Source organism: Stegodyphus dumicola, chromosome 4, assembly GCF_044657685.1.
Source record: "Stegodyphus dumicola isolate Sdum_Otavi_A_Nest chromosome 4, ASM4465768v1".
Lineage (NCBI taxonomy): Eukaryota > Metazoa > Arthropoda > Arachnida > Araneae > Eresidae > Stegodyphus > Stegodyphus dumicola.
The window spans coordinates 73,834,953-73,861,833 of record NC_140771.1 but is presented as its reverse complement, the minus strand read 5'-3'; the positions used below and the strand labels follow the sequence as shown (position 1 = coordinate 73,861,833).

Below are 26,881 nucleotides of genomic sequence, written 5' to 3'. Positions count from 1 at the left end.
TACATGAAATGCAAGAAAAAATGCATATAATTTAATATTCCGTACAAGGAAAGTCATGTGGTGTACACATTAGATTTTTTTAATCACTTTATAAAAGGAATACATTTCAAAATATAAAAGCTTAGGTGCTGGCTGTATGTCAATTTTTATCCATCATAAAATAGATAAAGTCAGTATCTTTCATTTCTCTTTATAAAAATTTACAATTCATGCTGAATGTGAAATTTTTCATTCAGATTTTTCTCAAAAATTGCAGATTTACGAGTTCTTTAGTGAATTTTTATCCACCCAAAACAACGACTATCTTCATGCAGAGTTTAAACTATATTCATAGGCATATTTCAGTTCTAAAATGCCTATTAACAACACTGTTTTCATGAATTTATAACATTTTTGGAGCATTTCTTGTCAACTTCTAACAAAGAGATTGGGGGAAGACTAGCAATTTTTTATGCCTTTCAAGCCTGTTAACAAACAACTCAGAGTATGCAATTTCCTTATAATGTTCCTTTATTTTTTATCTTTATCATACAGAACACAAATATTTAACAACCTACAATTTTAGAAAAACCACAAAAAGTTATGGCATCTTTTTTCCCTTTTTTTTTTTTATTTTATTGCTACATACAATGTGTTTCACATAAAACTAATTGTTAATAATAATAATTTAAATCAGACATTTTTCCTCAAAAATGCATTACAAATGGAAGTAGTAATTGATCTGGTTAAAAATACAATTGTTATAAGATTTCCTAATGTCTGCAAAGATATGATTTCCAGTCAGGTTTCTAGATACTCAACTATGGATGAATGCTAAAAAAATGAACTTAGCCCTCATTCTTGAAACTAACGAAGCACACAGTAAACTTTGACAATGGAATTTATTTTGTCAGCACTGCTGTTTGAAAAAGGATAAAGCTGCAGAGGAAAAGAAACTAAACAAACATCAAGACAGAGATCATTTTAGGTCCAGTCAACACGTGGCAGCAATTATTTGTACCCGTTTCGCCGATGACGGATGCTTCGGCTGCAAAGATGTTTATTTCGGTCGACGATCTCTCATTACGATTGTTGGATTTTGAAGGAATTTGGCAAAGATAGTCCAAATTTTTCTTTTAAAAAGTTTTAATAAACAAAAACTTTGCTTGAGCGAAGTCCAGGTGTATACGCTCCCAGAAATGAAAAAAAAAAAAAAAAAAATTGTAGCTAGGTCATGGAGCCAATTTTAAGACTGGGCTGCTGTGGTGTTTGGTAGAGATGTGATGCTTGGAGAGGAAATGGGTGATGTTGGCATTCCAGTGATGTTGCTGGAACTCAAGGCTGCATTAGCTGGAAAATAAATGTACAATGCTTAAGTATTTTTAATTTTCCTTTACAGTAGCATAAGCATTAATACGGGAACTTTTATTAAAATAAATGAGCAGATTATTTAGAAGTAATAGCAGCTGTCAATATTTACAAATTACACCAAATTAGAAATTTTTAAAAATATATCTAACTTCTATAGTCTGCTACTATAAACTGATCCTGCCGATAAATGCCCATAACATTATCATCAGAGTGTAAAGTTGCTGTCTTTCAATTTTAAATATGTATTTAAATGTTTTACCATGTACTTAAAAAATCAAAATCATATTAAGATTCCAATATTCATAAAATTAGAATGTGCATAATCTCTTGTTTAATATGGCATTGAAAACACAGAAGGTAATGTAAAAAAGCAAAAATACAAATCAGTGATTTTTGGCATAAAGTTAACATTGTGTTCAATTTTTTTGTTTGACAATTAAATGAAATACATACACTTGAATTAACACCTTCCATCACATGAATAAAGACCTTTTGCTAGTTTCATTATTCTTCCAAATCTTTAAGTTATAAAACTATTACTCAAATCAGTAAACTGCCACGGTATGTTATTGATATAGAGTAGCAACTGAAAATTAAACTTTTAAATTACGTAATAACACAAAGATTGGGGTGTAAAAAACGTAAGCATGGGTAAACATTTCTCAAATTATAGTGTATACACGAATAATTCAAGAAGTGTAATCCTTGAAACAAACATTCTGAAGACATTAAGAATGTAAATAAAAATTTACATATAGTCTTTACTACAAAAAATACCCTTTTTACATGATTGAGAGCATAACTCTGATTAGAATGAAAGCTAAATTATGTAATTAAATATAATATTTCTCTACTACGAAAAAAGAAAGTCGGCAGTACATTGCTGTTCAAACATACCACTGACCAATATACTGAAAACAGACCTGAATTGAAATTACTCAGCTAGATGTGACTGTTCTAATTAGTGGTAATTATATCAATATGTATGTGTTAATTACCTGTGTAGTTCTATTAACTTTTAAACAAAATTTTTCTCTATAGTATGATAATTAACTTCTATTCTCTCATTCTGAAATTAATCTATTAAAATACCAGTTCTGGGAACAAAAATATAGAAAAAAAAGGAGTAGTGGTATTTTAATGAAAAATAAACTTCTTTAAAAGTACATTAACATTCAAATTTCTATACCAGGAAAGATCTCTAAACATGCATAGAAATCTTAGGAATTTATTCTCTATTTAAAAATGTTTTCAAAATAAGAAAAACAGCTTATTAAAATACTAATTACAGCATGACCTGCACTTAAAGTCAAGGCAAAATGGCAAAGCGCTCATGGGCAATCTGCCCAAGGATAGGGATGTTTGGTAGAGTACTTTCTAAGGGAAACTGGCTCTAAACACGTTATACATGGGACTTGAACCTCAGAGCGAACTCGGAGTGTTCAGTGATTTTACCACTCGATTGTTGGTGGGCCCCGGTCAATAGGTTTCCACCCCATTTAAGTGGGATTTATCTAGATTGTAGTTGATTTTAACTTCATATTTGCCAATATTGTGGCCTTTCGTGTGAGTGTTAGGAAAATAGCTTGTAGAAATTAATTCAGTAGGTGAAAACAAGGCGTTTCGCATTTGTGCTAAGAAATTGCAACATAATGTGATTACATTTTGTGATGCTGAAGCTGAGAATAGAGGACTTAGCTAACTTATCAAAAATTATGATTATTTATTATTGTATGAAAATTATAATTAATTATAATGATAAATTATTAGAATTTATTGTAACAATAATGAAAATCATACAACAAAGCATAATAGTTATAATTATGTTACAATAAAATTTACTTACTAAGTTTTATTATAAAATAATGTACACATAGCAAAACTAATTTGGAAAAAACTTGTACTTTTATAAATATGTAAATGCACAAAATTAAATATGATATGATAAAACAGCTAATTATAAATGATGATCAGCATATCAATTTACATTACTTAAAAGTAATTTTCTGTTTTCTTATGCCTGCAGTCTGAATGCCAGGAAAATAAATAAGGAAAAATAAGAATGGAAAAAAATTCCTATCACATTATTCATGTCCATTCACCTTATTTTGAAAACAGTTCGGTCCGAATAGTGCATGTGGCTGAGGCAGCCGAATTTACAGTAAATATTATTGATTTAAAGAATAATATTTACTACTACGAAATGTAATTAATTCATAATGTTGAATAAAATGTGAAAATAATACCAGTAAGAATTTAAATACTAGAAATTAAATTTCTATTAGTGATTGAATTTTTCATTTTGAACAGAAATATCTAATATTTTTCTTTTAGCCCAGAAGGGCTATTAATTTTGTTTTGGCATTTTATTTTGCGCTGAAAACTTTAAATGCCGGTTCACTTTTCAAACTGGTGCCACCAAATATTAGAGTTCTGTATTATATTTTTAAAAAATTAAATAATGAAGAATCTACATAAATGTATGTATGTTTCTCACATTGTGATAAAACAACGGTACCTAGGGCCGTCAAATTTTGAATAAAGTACTATGTTTCCACCCAAACATGGGCATCTGGAAGCCCAAGTTTGAAATTTGTTTTACTATCTTTCATATTTTGTGAAACTTAACGAATTTTTGGTTAAAAAACTCAGCAATTTCAAAGAGAGCAATGGCAACACTGTACTGGGAAAGAAACATTTTTATCCCCAGGGTGCGAGACTGTATTGGAAATTCTAAAGATATGCTCATTTTAAAATTATTTTGTGATACTGCTGTTGAACTTAATTTTGTGGTTTAAGTGTGAAGAACATGATATTTAATAAGTAAAGGTAAAGCAGAAAACATTAAGAAAACGCCCCCTTGGGCGTAATGTAAAATCTGAAGGTCTTTTTTTTTTTTTTTTAATGGCCATTGTCAAGGTGAACTAAATCAGCGGCAGACTTGCTAACGTGTACACATAATTTCTTTCTGTGTGGAAGGGTAACAGTCAATGTGAAATACTACACCTCATGGCAATAAGACACCAGACACTCAAAACTATATAACTGGTAAAAGAACTTTCTACATTTTATTAGCGATATGCATTGGTTTTTAGATACTGGCAGCTATGATTGCTTTTATGTTTTGAACATTTATACGTACATGAATACAAATTTTCTGTTATGAAAGTAGTGAAATTATTAGCTATCTTATTAACTATTAATTTCCTTTAGACCTTACTGAAAATTTATTTTGGTGGCTTGGACCAAATTATTTGCGTTAATATTAAACTCGATTTCAAAAATAAATTTGAATGAAAAATGTATTTAAAATGTCAATTTATTATCTATGTAATTTAATTTTTGTCTCTACTATTACCAAACTATAAGGGTGAATATTTCTCCAAACTGATAATTTGAAATAAATGGTATCTATTATTTCAATATAATTCTGTTCACCTTTTTCTAGACATATTTTTAGATATTAATTACAAAACATATGGGCAGCGTATTTGTCAATGCACATTTTAAAGTAGTCTTTATGTGTACAAGTCTTACTGTCAAAATCAAAAATTGCCCACCTCTAATTTTAATCATTTAATCAGTACATACATATTTGGTAAAATTTGTACAATGATATACAGGACATTGTCTCAACAAAGAACTATTTCACCTAAAGGCTGATATTTCTAAAGTTCTTTGAAAATAGATAATTTACATGGTAAATTTCCAGTGGGCAAAAATTTAACTTCATATTTAATTGCATGTTCACTCCACTTTAAAATTTATATTTTTTATGATGCTGTACTGGATCTTTATTATTCTTTGGTAGTTTAAGAAATATTATAAAAAGCAACTTCATGTGAACAAGTTAGATAATTTCTGTGTTGAAGAGTGAAATAACCCACATATCATCTAAATGAATGAATATATATGGAAAGGTGGTGGTTATTTGACTTTACATAAAATAAACTATACTATTGGCAGGTAACATTCAGAAAGTACTTATAAATATTTCTTGTTACCTTTCCTTCTATATTATTTTTATACACTTATTAGCTTACAACTTTTTCTAAGCCAATGCACATGTATTCCGTAATAATTCACTAACTTCTACTAAATGCACCAGTGTGCAAAATTGAAACAACAAATTCATTGTTCAACATAAAACCATGAAATTACTAAAGAGGGCTTTTTATGATCAGTACAATGAAAAGCCAACTCATTAGAAAGGATGCATATACAAATAACGACACAGGGTTGCCACTCAAACAGGAGAATGAAATTCCCTGACTTTTCCAGGTGTGTTTCAAGAAAATTCCAGTCTATCCGCGTAATGTACGTTGGCTGTGCTAAGAGGTAAATTAATTATGGTATTACTTGTATTGTGTAGCAAATTCACTTAATTATTCAATAAATCCCAGAGGACATTTATTCTTAATTATTCTTGGTATACTTTGTTTGATAATTTTGTTTAGTTTTCCACTTAAGAAACTTAATAAAATTTAAGATATATATATTGGATAACAAATGTATGTTTTATTTAATTATTACTCATGATCATCACCAGTTCAACACGAGGCTAATCCGGTCCTTATAAATCACAACGCAATGCTAAATAGTTAGGTTAGATTTTAGGTAAATTTAATTTGCGTGAGGTATGTTCTTAAAAAGCACCTTAACACTTGAAAACACAAATATAATTATAATAGTTGTTGTTTCTCCACTGAAGATTGAGATTAGAATCTTCCCAATCTGGAATAAAATAAGGCTTTTTTTGCAGACATTCTGCAGCTAAACGAAAGAAAGAAATCTATTTTAATAAATTGAGGTATTTTATATTTATTTTGCAGCATACATATTGGATGATTGGATTTTTCGCAATAATTTTAAAAACGGATTTTCGTATTTTTTTTTTTTTTTTCCATCTGAAAATAACTAATCCATGAATTAATTTACTTGCGCCAAAAAATATTTTCTTTTCCTTTAGAGTTTAACCACTTGCGCTAAGACTAAACTTCACGGTTGCGGTGTTGTGCGCTACAATATAACAAGCGGTAAAGTGTCTCATTTACGCCGCTCCGCATCTGCGAGTGCAATCCAGAGCTGTAATTCGAGAAATAAACAATCTCGTTGTTAGGCGACATGTGCACCACGTTTTGCGATAAATGCTTATCGACGTGGTGTTCACGTCGCTCGCGGTTTTAGACAAAAGCATCTTGACGTGCATGGCACGTCTTTTTAGCGCAAGTGGTTAAAGAAATTTTAAACGATATTCATTTTATGAACTCTTGATAACGTGACCTTCGAACTTCGACACCGGTTTCGAGCTTTGGTGACAGATATATCAGACATGCACAGCTGTTTCCCTCTATGATGGAACGGAGCCACAGCCACATCTGTTGCAGAGAGGTTTTCCTTCTTTACAATACATATTCTTTGATTCTAACCTCCATAGTACCGTATACTAGGATTAAACCCATTTTGTTTCATACGAGAACAGGTACTTTCTTTAGTTCATGCACTGCACATGCGATTCTCGAGAATACTGGAAACCAAAGGTTGCGGGAAAGTTGCTTTGCCTTTTTAAAAGACAATCAAATTGGAGCTGCGAAAATTGGCTCTATGCCAGCTACCCGAATGACACTCACGTGATACATAATTCGCCGAAAAAGTTACCTGTTCCGACGTCGGCGCAAAAATCGCTTTTTTTGGCGGGATCGTTGTATGAACTTCCCTGACTTTTCCAGATTTTGACAAAAATATTTAAATTCCCTGACATTTTCCTGAATATTTTGGTCAATTTTCGAATTCCCTGACTTTTCCCGGTTTTCCAGGTAGCGTGGCAACCCTGACGACACCATGATGTCAAGGCATGCAAAACAGCAGGTGCAGTGCAAGGCAACTTAAAAAGAAACGAAGGTTGATTTCCAGGCATTCTTCTGTAAGTGAAAGTAAGATTGTGCATGCAGTATGGCTACAAGAAAACATCATTATTCCTTTGCATGTGGTAGAATGATCGGCAAACTTGAGGAGGAACCTACTTTGATGCTATCACTGAAAAGTTTGAAACCGATAAAAATGTTTCATGAGCTCGAAAAGTCACCCAAACAAAGGGTTCAACTGCGAGAAAGGTTGGTGGTGGTCTGCCAAGGAAAACAATAGTTACCAATACTGCTCAGCAGTTGTGCATGGCCCAACAGGATGACAGGTGTCCCGCTTTATTGGGTGCCAGATGAAAAATGGACTATTCGCTTCCTGTCCTGAACCAATGGCAGCAGGTTATTTGGCAGCACCATTTACAGTGGCAGAGAAAACACAGACTGAACACCTCATCAATGGAGTCACTTCTTTTATCAATGAGAGGTCATTATCACTGTATATGTTTATTTATTTACTCCCCCCTGTTCCGGTGCACCGGAACAGAACAACTCAACCTGACTCTTTCGCTTCTGGAACTATGCCAAAGAACATTGAATTCAGTTGAACAGTCGGACTCAGACGAACGCATACGCAAGGCAGCTGGAATGCTGTCTATTCTTCACTATTTTAGTTGTGTTCTCGTATTATAAGTTTTATGTCATTTTCTTGTTTATACTTGTATTGTGCAATTATTTAATATAAGTTTGTGCTTAAAACAAGGACGGGTATCTAGTTCCTTCACATTACATCGCAACACAATATTTGGAGGCACCGTCGAGATTAAAGGAATTTTGATTTCGGGTACGTCAGCACTGCAACTCTACATTCGGTACAGTACTGGATATTACTGGAGCTTTGAACTTCATTTAAAGACCAAGAAAGATAAGTATTTTTTTTCTTTTTTACAAGTTTGACTTTGGTTTTCCTCATTGCACCATTACGTCGTAATGGAAGACATGGTTAAGATTGCAAAAGGTAGAGCAAAAGCTGCTCTTACCAGAATTTCAAATTTCATTAATGATGATAAGCAGTTATTCAAAAAACACGATTTGATGAATAAACTTTAAAAAATTGAAAGCATTTATTCTGATTTTGACAAGGCAGATGCAGAACTTCTGCCGGAAAGTTCTGAAATGGAAGAATTTCAGAAAAAATATTATGAAACCAAAGCCAAACTACAACAAGAACTTGAGAAATTAAATGTTACTGTTAATATGCATGTGACTAATGTTAATGAACGTCAAATACCAGGTTATAGTACTACAAATACTGCTAATAATTTTAAATTACCGAGCATAGATATGCAATCCTTCAATGGTAATTACAGAAACTAGATGTCTTTCAAGGACTTATATGTATCATTAGTGCATAACAATGAAAATTTAAGCAATATTAAAAAATTTTAATATCTAAAGGGTTTATTAACTGATGAACCGGCTTCTATTATTAAACATATTCCCATTTCAGAAAATAGTTATATGGAAGCCTGGGGAAAATTATTATCTAGGTATGATAAGAAGAAACAAATTGTCACATCACTAATAAAAACTTTCATGGAACAATCTTGTGTAATTAATGCAAACTCAATTAATTTGCGAAATATTGTCGATATTTCTGATGAGATTATCAGAGGTTTAAAATCTATTGATCCGAAAGCTAATGAAAGGGATGTCTGGCTAATTTATATTTTATTACAGAAGGTTGACAACGAAACATGTAAACAAGGGTCTGAGTTTTCAGCAAAAGTGGAATTTTCTACTTTTGAAATGTTTATTCAATTTATAAATGATAGATGTTCCTCTTTAGAAATTTTCCACGAAAAAGAAAGGGAAAAAACTCAACCTAGTGTTAAAAGGTTTTCTGTTAACAAAAGTATCAAATGTATTATGTGTAAATCAGATCATTTTCTTTTCAAATGCCCCAAATTTAAAGCACTAACTGTCAAAGAAAGAAACGAATTTGTTAGGAAAAATAATCTTTGTTTAAATTGTTTGTCTAGTCAGCACAAAAAATCTGAATGTATGTCTTCCCATCGTTGTCATTATTGCCAGTTATTGCATCATAGTACACTGTGTGAAAATCGGTTAAAAAGTTATTCCACCTCTGCGTCTCTTTCTGAGAGCAGATTTCAGTCAGAACAGCAAAGAAAGAATCCAACCACGAATAAAATACCAGACATTGCATCTACAAATGAAAACAAAAACGGAACTGTAATTCAAAATAATAGCGTACAAACAACTTTTGGCTTATTGCCAACTGCGTATGTAAATGTAATTGATTTGATGGGTCAAAAACGTAATATTAGAATGCTTTGTGATAGTGGTTCCGAATCAACATTATTTTCTGAATCTTGTATTAATTTATTGGGATTTAAAAGAAAAAATGCGCGTTTTCCTGTCAAGGGTTTAGCTGACTCGGAAGTCGCAGTTACAAAAGGTTGCGTTGAAATTGAGTTGATGTCAATCCATGATACATCAGTGAGAATGCCAATTAAGGCATTTGTATTAGATAAACTAACTGCTGCGCTTCCAAGCCAAAAAATAAATGAGAAAGACTTTTCGCATTTGAAAAATGTAAAGTTAGCTGATCCATATTTTCACATTCCGAATAAGATAAATATTATTCTAGGATCTGACTACTTGTTTTCATTTTAATTCCTGGACAAATAAGTGAATTAATTGCTCAAAACTCAATTTTTGGTTTCCTCATATCCGGGAAAACTACCGGAATCTCAAACGAAATCAAATTTACTTTCAAACTTGCATGTTTATGAAATAAATATTGATAGCGAATTGAAACGGTTTTGGGAGCTAGAAGAAGTGCCAAATTCAACTGACACTGTATTCTCACCTGAAGAACAATCTGTTGAAATGCATTTTCAGGAAAATTACTCAATTAATTCAGATGGTCGTTTTGTGGTGAAGTTGCCATTTTTAAAATCTAAATCTGAATTAGGTAATTCAAAACCAGCTGCACTTTCTCGATTATATGCTATGGAATGTAAATTTAAGGAAAACTCGGAATTTGAAAACCAATACAAGGATTTTATGCATGAATATGAAAATTTAGGCCTTATGGAATTGGTCACACAAAACTGTTTAAATAAATTTCAGAATGAGCAATATTTACTTCCCTATCATGCAGTGATCAAGCAGTCTAGTACAACTACCAAATTAAGAGTCGTTTTCGACGCTTCATGTAAAACTTCCAACAGTAAATCATTGAATTCAATCTTGGGTGTTGGTCCTAAATTGCAACGGGACATTTTCGAAATTTTACTTAATTTTCGATTTCCGGAAATAGTCTTTTCAGCAGACATAGAGAAAATGTACCGTCAAGTTTTATTGTCCGATGAGGATCGGAATAACCAACAAATTCTTTCGAGGTTTAATCCTAACGAAGAAATACGCACATACAAGTTAAACACCGCAACATATGGTTTAGCTCCAACTTCTTTCCTAGCCACTAAGGTGCATTAAGCGAATTGCACTAGATTATTCACAAAATATTGCTGTTTTTCATACTTTACTACACGATGTATACATGTGTGATTTACTATCGGGTTCAAGTACTGATAGTGATGCAATATCACTTTGTAAGGAAATTACCAATATTTTAGAAATGCACGGTTTCCACCTATGAAAGTGGAATTCTAATTCAAATGCATTTCTTGCAGAATTTCAAGAACATTGTTCAATGGACACTAATTTAGAAATAATTCCTAATGATAAGGAAAGCACAAAAGTCTTAGGATTATTTTGGAACTTTTCAACAGACACATTCATTTTCGAACCCGTACTTGCACTCACCTCACCGCTGACAAAAAGACGAATTTGTCCCAATCGGCACGCATTTTCGATCCATTAGGATTAATTTCACCATGTACTGTTGTATTGAAAATTTGTTATCAAAAGCTCTGGCTTACAAAAGGGGACTGGGATTCTCCTATTCCACAAAATCTTGCTGAAGATTTGTTTAAATTTCAGAAATCTTTCAATGCAGTTGAACATTTTACCGTTCCTAAAGGTGTCACGCTTATTTCCTCTGACACATTTGAATTGCACGGCTTTTGCGACACTTCAACACTTGCTTACGCTGCTGCAATATATTGCAAGCAAATACAAGGAAATGAAATAAAGATTTCTCTCTTTGTTTCTAAAACAAAAGTCGCACCTTTCAAACAAGTATCTGTTCCTAAATTGGAATTATGCAGTGCTCATTTGCTTTAAAAGTTATATCATGCAGTCATGAACACTCTAAAAAAATATGATGTTTACATTTGGACAGACTCCAAAGTCATACTTTCCTGGCTTTCGGCACGTCCCCGTAAATGGAAGACTTTTGTTGCAAACCGGACGTCTCAAATAATTGAAGTACTTCCAACAAAATACTGGAGGCATGTCCCTTCCAAAGAGAACCCAGCAGGTATCGCTTCGCGTGGTATTGATCCCAAATGTCTTCCTAATTACAACTTGTGGTGGAATGGCCCAAGTTGGCTTTTTTTGGATTCGTCTCACTGGCCGAAAAAGGAATTCGCTTAAGGATCTAATTAAAGCTGAACAAAGATCTGATCCTATATTTTCATTTCATAGTGCTACACCAAATGAATTATATAGTGATTTATATAAAAAATATTCATCATTTTCTAAGATTATATGCATTTTAGCATATTGTTTAAGATTCATCAATAAGTGCAAAACCAGTAACAAATGTCAAACACTTATAACTGATTCCTTTTCTCCACTCACTTACACGGAAACTAAAAATGCAGAAATAATCATAATTAAGTGGGTTCAGGAAGATTATTTTAATGAAGACCTAAAATGCATTAAAAATCAAAGATCGTTGCCTAAGAAAAGTCAGCTACATTCCCTCCATCCGTTTATAGATGAAAACAGTCTTTTACGGATGGGAGGGCATTTACAAAATTCAGAATTGTCTTTTAATCAAAAGCACCCAGTGATTCTACCTGCTAAACACAAGATAAGTGAGCTCATCGTAAAAGAAAAGCATGTGACTTATTTACATGCTGGTGCTTCATTACTCTCCCACATTATCAAACAATCATATTGGATAATAGGTGGAAAAAAGCTCATTAATAAATGTGTTCACAAATGCATCAAATGCTTCAAATTTAAAGCATCTATCGCATCCCAGCTTATGGGTAATCTACCTAAGCATCGAGTAACACTCGAGAGGCCTTTTTTCAACTGCGGAGTGGACTATGCCGGCCCTATTTCAATCAAATTCAACAAGGGTCGTGGAGCAAAATCAACCAAGGGGTTGGTTATATTGCTCTATTTATTTGTCTCGCTACTAAGGCACTACACATCGAGGCAGTGAGCGATTTAACTGCTGATGCATTTTTAGCTGCTTTGCGTCGCTTCAGTACTAGACGAGGAGCTCCAAGTCACATTTACAGCGACAATGCAACAAACTTCGTTGGGGCTAATCGAAAGCTCAGCGAAATACAACGATTGTGGGCTTCACTTCCTAAGAACGAAGCCGTTGCTCATCATTTAACTCAAGCATCAATAAAATGGTACTTTATACCTCCAGCATCTCCTCATTTCGTAGGAATTTGAGAGGCCGCAATTAAATCAACCAAATATCACTGTAAAAGAGTAATGGGTGAAACTCTACTAACTTTCGAAGAATTGACAACTCTATTGGCTCAGATAGAAGCCATTTTAAATTCTCGCCCATTACGTAGCGTAAACAATACTGACATTGATTGCATTAATATTCTCACTCCTTCACATTTTCTTACAGGAGACGTGATCCTATCCCCTCCTAAACTACCTCTTACTAGTCCTACCAATATACGGAATAGGTGGGATCTCCTTCAAAAGATGCGCAAGGACTTCTGCAAATCATGGACCAAAGCACATCTATCTAATCTTCAAACCAGAAAGAAATGAAAGGACACTCAGCCGAATATAAAAATTGAAGACATCGTCTTGTTACTAGATGATGGTCATCTTCCAGGTTCTTGGCCACTAGGACAAGTGGTCGAACTTCATCATGGTGCTGACGGACTGGTTCGTGTGGCCACGGTTAAAACTAAAAGATCTATTTTTAAAAGAAACATTCATAAATTAGCTCCTTTGCCCATATATCAGAACTAATGCCTGATCGGGTGGGAGAATGTTCCAGTGTACCGGAACAGAACAACTCAACCTGACTCTTTCGCTTCTGGAACTATGCCAAAGAACATTGAATTCAGTTGAACAGTCGGACTCAGACGAACGCATACGCAAGGCAGCTGGAATGCTGTCTATTCTTCACTATTTTTATTGTGTTCTCGTATTATAAGTTTCATATGTCATTTTCTTATTTATACTTGTATTGTGCAATTATTTAATATAAGTTTGTGTTTAAAACGAGGACGGGTATCTAGTTCCTTCACATTACATCGCAACACCCCCCCTTTTTGCAGTTATCCTTTCATCTTTTTAATACAAATTTCATGTCTCTCAGTTGATTTTTTTTTGCAAAATTACAGTCAAAATCAGAACAGTTGCTTAAATTTTGCACATCAAAGTAGACACAGATAAATTGATTATACGTTGCATAAAGAGTAAGTTTACTCCACAAATATTTTTTCTCTTTAGCAAGACATTCTGCCTTGTTTTATGCTTTTATATTTAATAATTATTTTTAAAATTCTTCAGTATTATATGTTCTTAAATATAAAGCAGTACGACAAATAGTGAAATAACTTATTCAATTTTGGTCAGTGTTTTGCCTTTTATTTAATAGAAATAAAATTACAGTGGCATACATTTAACGTGAAAACTCTTATGACGAAATATCGGTTAACATGAAATAATACAACGGTCCCGACAAACTACTACATATTTTCATGCATTTTGTTTCTCTTATCACAAAAAGTTATCCTTTCTGGAAATGGACAAAACATGGGAAACAATGGCTTTACAGGCAAGATTTAAGAGGTGCGTGAAATGAAAGAGAGGTGGTTTCATATGTTTTGTAGAAAGGAGTCAACCTTGGCTTTTTAAATACCCTCGGAATAGCCTGTGACACGAGCCAGTTTTGTTTATCTAAGCTACTTTCACCTTCCACCTCTACAAATGCCACACAAACATCTCATTTCTCATCAGTTGGCTTTGGAATTCAATGATGAGTACATATCGTAATGCAAATAAAAATCTGCAAATTTGGTTCATATGTTGCACTCTGCATGTAATTCAGCGAGTCCAAAATGAAAATTGTTTTCAAAATGATTATCAAAGGTATCAAATTCTTTGGCACCAAAAGAAATGGAGAAGGAGGATATTGAAATTGAGTCGACACTTAATGAAATGTTTGAGAACGTTTCTGTATTATTGGACTGCTGTGTTATCGGAAGAATTTGTTGCAGTAGCTGGTGATAACGTGTGTTGCCCCAAATATGGCAGATAAAGACATTTTGGAGTTTGTTCAAAGCTAAAAAAAGATCATTAATGCAGATTCCAATGACGAAAATGAAATGAATAATGCAGCTCCTGTTCCCACGTCATATTCCAAGGTTGAAATGAATAACAAAATGGACGACATTGAACAATTTGATGCTAAAAAAGACAATGCAAAGAAATATATCAGATTTAAGATCAGAAATGTTAGATAAGAAATGATCAGATGCATTTCCTCACTTATTCACCCCTAGCTTTTTAGCGCCAGGTTCTGAAAATTCGAAAATATTAAGTTTCCCCCCTTTCTCAATGCATTCAGAAAACAAGCACTCTTAAATTTTAAAATGGATTTGTCCACCATGTGATGCCTTACTAACACAGAGAAATCCTTACAAACTATCTACTAAGGTTAAATCAAACCTTTTGTTTCTAACTGGTTGAACTTTATAATAACTATGGCAAACCTTTTTGATTGCTCACATATTGTACACATTTTAAATTAAAATTTCCTTCTTTTATTGAAAGTCTACCAGTTAATGTTCCGTTTTCAGGAAATTTTTTTTATTCAACATCTTTTTACCTAACAAAAACTTAAGCATCAGCACAATGCGATCATCTGAAGGGAAAACTAGTAAAACTAACTGGATTAAGACTTTTTTAACTTTTTTTCTTTATATGCCTAAAAAAGAAAAATTTGTATTTCATGTTCTACAGATGAGCCATTTTCAGATTTAAACTGGAAAATTTATCTAAAAATGTTTACAATTTCCACATGTGATCATATGAAGAACTCATTACATAGTTGACTATTCCATAGAATTTCACAGAAATTTATTCAGCAGATAAAGTGATGTTTTAAAGCTTTAGGATAGAAACCTATTACTGTTTTTTTGGAAAATAATAATAAAACAGACTTATAAAAATGTCATTTTGGTGAAGATTTTTAATGTCTTCCAATCAGTATTTTCTCATCATTTAAACTGTCATACATAATTTAGAAAAATGTGCTTCATTAAAAATTTCTATAATGAAGACCATTTCATTAGACAGTACAATGCTAGATAGCTTTTTTTTTTAATCTTTCTATAAATAATTTAAATGACTGTCAAATTATGTATCCTGTTTATTTCAAAAGAACAGTTTTGCATACAAAATGGAAATAAACTCATACATCTAGATGCAATAATTTTATCATGCCTTATAAAGTGCAAGCATGCTTTCTTTTGCTAGTCACATAACAAACTGCATTTTAACCATTCACACATATAAATCTTAATTAATAAAATTACGAAAATTTTTGCCATGCCGTAAATAGTGCATTAGTTACTTTACAACATAAATTCAAAAGAAGGTCAAAACATGTTTCTTTATGATCGAAAACATGCATGACTAGCACATATTTAAAATATTAAAGTATGTTGCAAGGAGATTGACTAACAGAAATTTACAATATACAAAGGAAAATATAACAACGAAATCTTTATTTGATATAAAATAATCTCACATTACCAAAAGAAAAATTTAAACAAAAACATACCATTAAAAATGGCAAAATGAATACCTTTTCTCAATTAGTTACATTTTTGGGGGGCAATTTTCAAATTCAAGTTATTAAAGAGCAAATTTTTTGTATTAAAAACTATACAAAATAATACATGTTGATTAAACTATGTGATTTGTATCTCTCAACAACAGTTGTGTGATAATAATATTAAATGAACCCAATTGCGCATTTATGAAAGTGTATTTTTTGTAAAAAGTCTTTGGCTGAATTAAGCATCGTAAATTAATGCTAATATATAGATGAAACAGCTTTCTATGTAGTTTTTTTAGCTTTATGCTTACCGACAGCACTAGAAGTAACTGGTGGTGGTGAATTGCTGTGACCAGACATACGTTGAGTCTCTACAAATCTTGCCTGTTGCTCTTTAACTATGTTATCTACAAAAAATTATTAAATGTTTTGGATTAAAATCCAACTGTGACATTTAACAAAGATTGAAATATTAAGAAACATAAATTGCATAAGTAGAAGGGACATCTCAAAAATAAGATTAAAACATTTATTACCCTAAATGTAATATTTAAGATATCTGGCATAGCTGATGCAGCTTCGAAATCATTTTTTCTTCATAGCACAGCGAGTTGAAAAATCCAAACTTTGCACATAACAGAGCTAGTCGACACATGGAACTGACTCCTTTAGCACAGATAAACCAGAGTTTATGGTCCTTTAAGGACCACCTTGATCATCAAATAAGAAGGATGTCAAAACATCTGTGTTTAATATCGAACAGATTACACATTTTAGATGAGCTTAACCTACTTGAACAAATGCCTCAATTATCATAATTATAACAAAACATTTAAAGACTAATCTAGCACACAGTGCATTGCCTATTAAATTTTACACTGAAACTAATTATCTTATCAACTTACTTTTCGCAATGCTCTGCATATGCACATATTCGAACTTCAAGTGCAAGAAAAGATAGTAAAAGAACAGTATATACTGTGCTGTGAAGTATTTGATTAGTGTTAACTCACCTGCTACATAATTAAAAAATAAATTGCTAAAAATGCATTTTCTATAATTTCTTTCTTCAAAAGAATTACAACTAAACTTTCAGTTTCTTATATTAATGTGTTTAAAAGTTACCAGTTTCATTTTAAATTTTGAAAGACAAGTTTTTTTATGTTCTGCACTAGCCTAATTTTTTAGCATGGTATTCAGTTAGCTAGAAGCTTTTGTTTAAATTTTGTAATAAAATTGTTACTTTTGCAGAAAACATATTTTGAGAAAATATATATTATGGGAAACATGATAAAAACCTAGCTTACAAAATTTATATGTTTTTAAGCATGTGAAGCTAAGCTAGAAAACGTTATTCGGTTTAATATAGTGCCCTCCACGATCAGCGCCCTGCCCTCTTGAGAAGCCAAATTTAGTCTAGTTAGTAGTTGCAGAATGTGCACAGTGGACCTATGGTGCATTCGCTCATTCCATTTGTCTGTGTTAATAGAGCACATAACTCGTAAACTTGTACATTATGTAAATAATTAAATATTTGTGTGGCCTAATTTAGTTAGTTTTACTTTGGAACCAGTGCCATTATCAATCGTATTTCATCGCTCGTATTTATTACCAAACATAAAACTGGTCCGTCGACCTGGAGATACTTTTGTTTTTGTTAACTAAGTTTGCATTAGTATAAAATGGCCACTATAGTTGCTTTAAATAAAATAAAAAAAAAAGGGGGGGGGCTCAGTTAACCAGAATGGAGACTGTCATAGCGGATACTTCCAGCACATGGACTAAAATCAAAATAGATGCCACACTCAAGGCCTCGGAAAAGATATACGTTGCATTGGATACACTTTGATCAGAGTATTATATTGCTGTGCCTGAAAAGGATGATACTTCTGAAATAGAAGAGGAGTTATTAGATTTAGAAGCAAGAATCGATGATCTAGAGGTAAGTTTCAATCAAATGTTAATTCATAGTTTTGCAACTGTTAATAAAGTTGATATCACAAAGAGTAGTTGTAAAATAAAGTTACCTGAAATTCCACTTCCGCAATTTAGCGGAAAGTATGAAGAGTGGAACATGTTTAAAATTGAATTTAATTAACAGATGCACAAAAGCTATATTATCTGCATGATCCTCTTAAGGGAGAAGCAAAATTGTTGCTAACTCAGGAAGATACTTCTGAATCATTATTTAGGGCTTTGAAAAATCGCTTCGAAAACAAGAGAATTCTTGTTAATATTCACATTAAAGCTATCTTAGAATTTAAAAAAATTATTCATGAATCATCGAAAGAGTTAAGGCATCTAGTAGATGCTGTGAATAAAAACATTAGAGTTTTAAATAATCTGGGTTTCGAATGAAACAAATTCTCTGATATTTTAATTACTACTGTCATTTTAGAAACAATAAAACTCGAAAACAATTCGAATTATCCATAAATGCTTCAGATTTTCCTAATTTCAATAACTTGATGACATTCTTAAAAAAAAGAAGTCAAACTCTGGAAAGTATCCAAAAAACACAGTAAAATCAAAACAAATAAATGAAATAAGAACAAAAAACCTTCTTGTTCATTTAAGTAATTCGTAAAGAAATTGTGTAATATGTAATTTGTCACATTCTCTTTTTAAATGTAGTAACTTTCTTGATATGAATTTTGGTGAAAGATTTACGCTAGTAAAGCGAAATAATTTATGTCTGAATTGTTTGGAAAAAAAAGCACATTGCCTTGCAATGTAGATCAAATAATTTTTGTAATATTTGTCATTCAAAACATCACACATTGCTTCATAAGGACGAGTCATCAAATTTGGGTTCTGTTTCAAATAAACATCCACAGATGACAGAGCAAAAGACAGCTGGAGGAAAGAATATTCCTCTGGTGATGGGTCTTTCAAATTGTTTATTAGCTACGAATAAAAGTGTTATCTTGCCTTCTGCTATCTTTATGATAAAAACTTCAGAAGGGACATTCATCAAAGGAAATGCTCTCTTTCACAGTTGTTCACAAATTAACTGCGTGTCATTCATTTTGTAAAACAATTGGAGATTAAAAAAACAAAGGTTTTCACTCCGATTTCAGGACTAAGTGGAGCTGATGTTACTTTAAATTACAAATTGAGGACTTCAATTGCCAATAAGGAAAAAACTTTCTCTAGAAAACTTGATAACACACCTGAGAAAACAGATTTAATATTGGGTGCAGAATGTTTCTAATTAAAATCGGATAAAGTTTGCAGCGCGTCAAAAGACTTACTGTTCCAGGAAACGGTTTTGGATTTGTAGTTTGTTGTATATTTTGAGATGTACACAGCGGACCTATGGTGCATTCGCTCATTCGATTTGTCTGTGTTAATAGAGCACATAACCTGTAAACTTGTACATTATGTAAATAATAAAATATTTGTGTGGCCTAATTTAGTTAGTTTTATTTTGGAACTAGCACCATTACCAATCGTATTTCATCGCTCGTATTTATTACCAAACAAACGTAATTCAATAATGCAATCACACGAGTATCTTGGTTATCCCTGCACATCTAATTTCCAAGATAAATCAGGTAGCATCAAGCTTGCTGTTTTAAGTGACTAAACTGAAATACTACTTAGTAACACAGAAAATTTCTCAGTCTCTCTCTTCTTTTTCCCTCTGCTATGTACAAGGTAACCAAAAACGTTCTTGCCATTTTGGACAGTCAGAAAGAAAGTCATAAAACAAATAACAATCACCCCTAATCCTCAAAGTAATCACCACTGACATCCAGTGCCGTTTGGCAATGAGTGGCTAGCTGTGTGATACCACTGCAGTAAAACTCAGGAGTCTTGGATGCAAAGAAGTCCATGAGAGACTTTTCGAGGTCTAGCCAGTAGTTGAAGGATTTCCCATGAAGATGTTGTCCAGGAAATAGAAAAGGTGATAGTCTGTTGGCACAAGGAGTGGTAAATAACGGTGGAGGGGGTAGCGTCTCCCAGCCCAGCCAATGGACGGTGTCTCTGGCCCCCTGAGCCACATGCGGCCTCGCTTTGTCGTGGAGGAGGAGTGCACCCTTACAATTGACCAATGTTGGCTCTTTATGCATCAGTGCCTGATGCACATGTTTCTGCAAGTACACATCTGCTGTGATGGTTTGGCCCACTGGCAGGAGCTCACAGTGCACCACTTGGCGAGTAGACCACCAGATACAGAGCATGATCTTGCGTGGGTGAAGAGAAGGTCTCGCAGTGTGAGGCACAGGGTCCCGTAGTGACAACCAAAGTCTGGAATGACTGAGTTTGTCATACTGGACCCACTTTTCATCACTAGTGAGTACTCAATCAAATATGGATGCATTGCGGTGCCGAGTAAGCAATGACAAACACACAGACACACGCTGTTGCTTGTTTGCATTAGAGAGTAATGTACCCACTTACTCAGCTCATATTCCTTTCCTATGCGGTACAAAATGATCGTTTCATCAGATACCTGTAAGTGTGCAGCAAGCTCATCACATGTTTGGCAACCATCACTTAATGGCTGCTCTCAGGGCCTATCGTCCAGCACTTGTGGCCAACTGCTACGTGGTGCATCACTACGAGATATATCCCCTGAACTGAATTTCTGGAAGCTTTGCCTAGTGGGTCGTTCTTTAACGGCATCATCCCCAAAGGCCTGGCAAATTCGGCGACTTGATCCTGCTACTGACAGGCCCACTTTAAAATCATACAGCAAACAACTCCGAACAAGCACCTTTGACGCACCCATTTCAATCAGTCGCTGTGCAAGTTATGTTTGAGGTACAGATGCAACGTGCTTTTATACTCTTGGTCAATGTCCGCACTCCCATCCCAACCACTTCATTGCCAGGTTTGACGACTATTTTTATGTTGGGGTTCACTCTTCCAATGTCATATCAGAAACAGGAAGAACATTTTTAGTTACCTTATATTTGCTTTTTTGTTGCTTCTTGTTGAAGTAAAAAAAAAAAAAAAAATATAAAAAGTTAATTCTACACATAGCTAAAAAATTCACAATACAGGACTGACATAGTAATCTCAGTTGACGTTTAGGAACCTAGATGAATGCACTGTTTCAGCTAGAATAAAATTCCCAAAAAATAAATAAATAAAAAATCTAAATGGAACAGTCACCCAAATGGGTTTGTTAAGGTTTTTTACGCGGTCACTAAGATTGCAGTCCACTAGTCTGCTGTTACACCCAATCCTACTAACCCCCTTTCTTGGTCTTTTTTTAGCTCTATTTTCTTTGCACTTACGTCATATACATTCAACACCAAAATTACAAATAATAAATAAATAAAATAAATTTAAAAGCAGCATAGCGGTATATGTTTAGAATTTTCAATGCAGCATTAAGTATTCGCATACATTCTTCCCCTCCCCCAAGTTTTTTTAAGTTCATCATATCAATGTTCAGTTCTTACTAAAAAATGGCTTTACGAAACTTTTTTCCGTCTTTTTATTGTTTAAATTTTGCATGTTTGCTTTATTTATTAAATATTACATGCCAGGCACTTACAGCACATAAAATTCGATTCAACAGCAAAATCTCGAAATATTTAAAAACAGCATAACTTTAGAATTACTGACAGTCTCAGGCACTGGAGATCAAAACATCCCCCCCGCACTGTTCACTTTGAAAACGTCGAGTTTGTTAATAAAAAATTCCTTAAAATTTTACAAAATATTAAATGAATAATAAATAAATTCAAAATTCGAGCTTCCAGGTGCCTGTGTTCAAGTGGTGGACGTTATTTAAAATTCATTGGCTCTATCTACTGTTCTTTTTTTACAGAAATATGCATATATTCATGCAGATTGTTTATTACTTAATTTCTTTAGATATAATATAAGGTGATAATATTTGGTGGCAAAAATTTGAAAAGTTATACGCCATTTATAATGATTCAACGCAAAATGCTTTTTCGAGACTTATCCATTTGGAACTAAAAAGAATTCTTGCTTGATTCCAAACTATTTTTCAAATTATATCCTATGTCTTGGTATAGATATCATGCTTTCTCTGTAAGAAGTAACTATTGTTTTAGTTCTGTCATATCTGGGGATTTATATCTTAAATATATGGATAGAATTCGCAATTCAAGTAATCACAAATGTACTAGCAGTATCAGGAGGTATTGCATTCTTATTCTATGCTACGTCAGCAAAGGCCGCACATGTACTTCTCAGTAATTTGCAATTAAGATTTTAGAAGTTTTTAAAGTTATAGAAATTATTCTTCACCATTTCCTCTAGACAATATTTATATGACCCTTTACAAATGAGAATTAAAATTGAACCTTGAAAATTATTTTATTTTACTACATTGTAAAATTTAAGTTTTATTGCGTTATTTAATTGTTTTTAACTATTTATTGTGTTACCCCAAACAATAAGAGAAATCTGGGGTTTTGAAATGCTGCATAAATTTCTTTCTGATCTAATGATTTTAATAGTTAAAAGTTCTACTTTGAACCGAGATTTCTCTTTCTTCACAAGAGTACTTGCTTCAAATAAACTTTTTGATATCTCTAGTTTGCTATGGGCATCATTTGGTTTGAAACAAAAGCAATTTCTAGTTATTTAAACAAAAAATGATGTAAGAAATAAAGCCTCTTTTAACGAACTGATATAAATAAATAGAAGCAACCCTTTTCAGTTATTATTTGGTTTTGACGCAAAAGCAATTTATAGTTATTCAAACAAATATTATCTTAAGGGCATACCTGCCAACCTCTAAAGATAAAAATTCAGAAGATTTCTCCAAAATTCAGAAGAACACGAAGAAGTAATATCATGCTTTGATATTAAAAAAATAACAATTTATACAAATAGAAAAAAGAAAATTGTACTTACATTAATAAATCCCAATTAAGTAGTAACTAAAAAATTTATTAGGAAACATAAAACAAAAACTTAATGTTACGCAAAAAAATTATTGCAATGAATTTAGAGTGCATTTTTTGGCTTTAGCCAAAAATTCTTTGGAAAAATTCCTATCATAACAATTAGTTTCCTCATAACATTTAGCAATTAAAATGTTTTCTAGAGTTTTTGGCGAAATTGAAGAACGAAACATAGTTTTGTTTTTCTTCACAACACTGAAGACTCTCTCGCACTCAGCATTACTGTGTGAAATTACGAGAATAGCACATAAAAAAACTCTTGCTAGTCTATCATATTTTGGTGTTCCATCAGCTCTTTTTATTCTTTTTAAGGTACCAATGAGGACATCAAGTCTATCTTCTCCAGAACTGGCAAAGTCTTCAAACTGTGTAAACGATAACTCTGCCAAAATGACATCGGCATCCGAATTCGTAGCCGAATTTGAGGAAGCACTTCCGCAGAGCACCCAGTAAATGTAAACATCGCCAACTTTGGCGATAATAGTTCAACCTGGGAACCCAGCGAATTTATCCTATTCGCTTGTTCGAAGTTTGCAACCATTCCTCTTGCGTTCACTTTGTTGAATTATCACTGTCGTTGTTCGCATTTGCAGATTTATATTCTTCTTCTCTTATTTATTATTATTTTTTCTGAATTTTTTAACAACGAATAGATAGAAATATTTTCGTAGATAGATGCCGGTTCTCGGTTCAGGATGAAAGGAAGAAAATACGGCGGGAGGGGTAAATGCTAATTTGTAACACGGCTGTTCACGTTGTGTTCTTAATTATTAGCAGCTGCAAGCATGCAGAACTATGAGGTTTTTAACCCCTAAAATAATTTGTTTTCGTAGGCTGCAAAAATATGCATGTGCATTTTAAGTAATTAAGTAATGCTTTTATTTTTATTATTGGTTATTGTCATCTAAAATTACGAGAATAAATCAATTTTTATGGCGTAAAATTTTAACAAGATAATATCTTGTTAATGCTTTTCTAACAATAACCTTTCAGAGGATGGCAGGTGTGACATAAATAGATGATTAAATTGAAATAAAAAATATGAATGATTATCTAAGATGACAGAATAGTTTGATGCATCACCATGGTCATCAGAATTAGCAAACAACTGCTGGTGTAAGGAATATATTGTTTTCCATGTTAACTGGAATTTAAGACTAATTTTTTTCGTTTATCACGTTTAACCGGGTAATTTCAGTACATTAATAATAATTTATATTTTTTATTTCCGTTATAAATGCTTATATATTATCTTATGCTTAATATATTCTTTTCTGTACTAACTTGAATTTAATACAAATTTATTTCCGTATATCACGTTTAACCGGTTAGTTTTACATCTACATGCATATTATCTGTGAATTTTTACTACCATATGCTTAATATATTGTTTTGTCTGCTAACTTGAATTTACATGCACTAAAAATCACGTCTACAAAATAATAAATATCACGCTTACGCGGCTCATTGTCGATGAACCGCGAGCTTGGCGAGTAAAAATGCAACGGGTTCTTTCCCGAAGCGCCAACGGGTTCTCTGCGGATGAAAACCCGAATTCGAAAAAAAAAAAATCATCCACTTTTTTGACGTTGTCGAAGCCGAAGCATTAACTTCATGCTTTTTAGACTTAACATGCTTCACAATGTCGCTTCTTCCACCGTGACTTATTATGAAGTCACACACGCACACGCTGCAAAATGCATAGTTATTTCCTTTGAAGGATTTTTTAATTGTTGGAAATTCGGCTTTGTAGGCAGGCCGAAAATATTGAGAATACGGTTTTTTTTAACTCATTTCGTAACAACGACGTATTAAGAAAATTCGTAGCACGTGGGGGGAAAAAAATCCACGCTAAAAAAATAATCTGGCGCCCACAAAGAAAAGAGTGGGAGAAACAAGTTCAGCGCATTGGATTAGCTGGTTAAGCGGCGAGTTGGGAGAAACCACAGGTTACTGGATTCGAAGTAATCGGTAGTTGGCGGTAAAACACGATGCAATTGGCGAAAAATTGTAAAATTTCGACAAAAATCACTAAAAACACTTGAAAAAGGAAAAAAATCGTAAAAAATGGATTACGATCGTAAAATCGTAAAGACAAACGCATTTTCGTAAAAATTACGAAAAATTCGTAAAAGTTGGCAGGTATGTAAGGGAGAAAAAATGATGTAGGAAATCGAGCCTCTTTTAATGAACTGATATAAATAAATAAAACCAACCATTTTTAGTCCTCTAAAAATGAGGAAGGTAGAAAGACTGGTTTAGAAACACTACCCCTTTCATGTATGTCATCGCATATCTTTAAACAAAACTTTTTTCAGCCAATACAATATGTTAACTGTCATCCTATATATTAATATATTTTCCATGACGATTGTACATTTATTGTCCACTTCAGGTACTAGAAGAGTTGATCGATATTCGAATAATAAAGGTTAAACAGGACTGGAGATATGAGTAGAAACTCTTTTCTGGCTCTTGGTGATAATTTCTGTTGGCAATTCAGCAATTTCTTGCTAAACTAGCAACCTTCTGAAAATGTTTTCAAAGCTTCCCTCCCTTTAAGCAAACCTATAAGTATATAGAGAGGTCCAAACAGTTAATTCACAGTCTTTGAATATTTTACAAGTTTTATTTGAATATTTATTCTTGCTCAGTAATACTTTGTTCTGAGTGATTCTGGAGATTTGTAATATTCCCTCAAGTATTAAGGAGAATTTTGCTTTCCTCTTATCTTATCATTTATGATTAAAAAAAAGGTTGTTACACACTTTAAACACAAAAAGAAAAGAACTTACAGAAATATGGATGATCCATAGCTTCACGTGCTGTGAGTCTCTCTTGATGGTCATATCGCAGAAGTTTGTCCAGGAAATCAAGTGCTTCAGGTGTCACTAGATGCTGATTATCACTGTGAACAAAACGTTCCCACCTTTTTCGTGAATGTCTGTAAAAAATATAACAAAAAACAGATATAAGAAATGATACTGTCATGAGGAAAAAGGGAATTTTTTTAAAAAAAAAGGCACGTGACATATTCAAAAATGAAAAACTTATTTTTACTGTAGTGATTTAATACCCTGCAACCACAATTTAAAAAACAGTGCAGCACTGTTTTACATGTTTCTCACTTATAAATCTTTTACATTTTACACTGTTTAATATTGGATCCTGATTTAGTCCTATGTATTTTAGTCATATTTCTTTTCTACATCACATAACTTTGGTTACATGTTACTTTTAGTTAACCTATTGCATTGTATATTCTACAGTTCACTATTTAAGTATTCTTCCCAAAAAAGGAAACAGGAGAAAGAAACAAAGGCATGAGACATCACATTTTGGTACAGGAGTTGTAAACCAGTTCATGAATAGAAAGAAGGGTTTTTCTTCTGAACAGGACACTGTGTTAAGTAAACTAGGTAGAGTCCCGCAAACTTGACATATGTGGACTGAGAGACTGTCGAGTTTTACGGAATATGGGGTGGGTTTTTCAGAACTCTTAATATTTAAGTGTAAATTACTGCAGCACAATACTGGACATAGAATCGTATATGTAAATAAGGTACTCAACTAATAGTAATTACCATAAAATTTATTAGGGCTTTCTCTTGTAAAATTGGTTCTGAAATGGGTGTTCCTTGTTCCGTTTGCTGTATCAACCATAAATAAAGCACCTTGCTCACTTTTCTCTATTCACCACCTTTCATAATTTTTCTTTCCTTTAAACTATCTGTACCTGCTCTTTTTACGCACCAAGACTCTATTTCGGACCTCTCCTTTTT

The 26,881-nt window shown here is 32.9% G+C and overlaps 1 protein-coding gene across 5 annotated transcripts in view; it reads right to left on the bottom strand.

Moving 5' to 3' along the window:
* Nucleotides 1-492: 492 nt before the first annotated feature.
* Nucleotides 493-26,881, bottom strand: part of CkIIalpha (casein kinase II subunit alpha) — a 117,902-nt gene continuing 91,513 nt past the window's right edge. For 4 of the 5 annotated variants that reach the window (XM_085815084.1, XM_085815087.1, XM_085815085.1 and 1 more), the window contains 3 exons: nt 25,895-26,043; nt 16,512-16,607; nt 493-1,329 (listed from right to left, as the gene is read on the bottom strand). In XM_085815084.1, coding sequence (XP_085671210.1) covers nt 1,226-1,329; nt 16,512-16,607; nt 25,895-26,043 — 349 coding nt within the window. In that variant the 3' untranslated portion in view covers nt 493-1,225. The remainder of the gene's footprint in view (nt 1,330-16,511; nt 16,608-25,894; nt 26,044-26,881) is intronic. The other variant, XM_085815086.1, reaches the window with a different exon arrangement.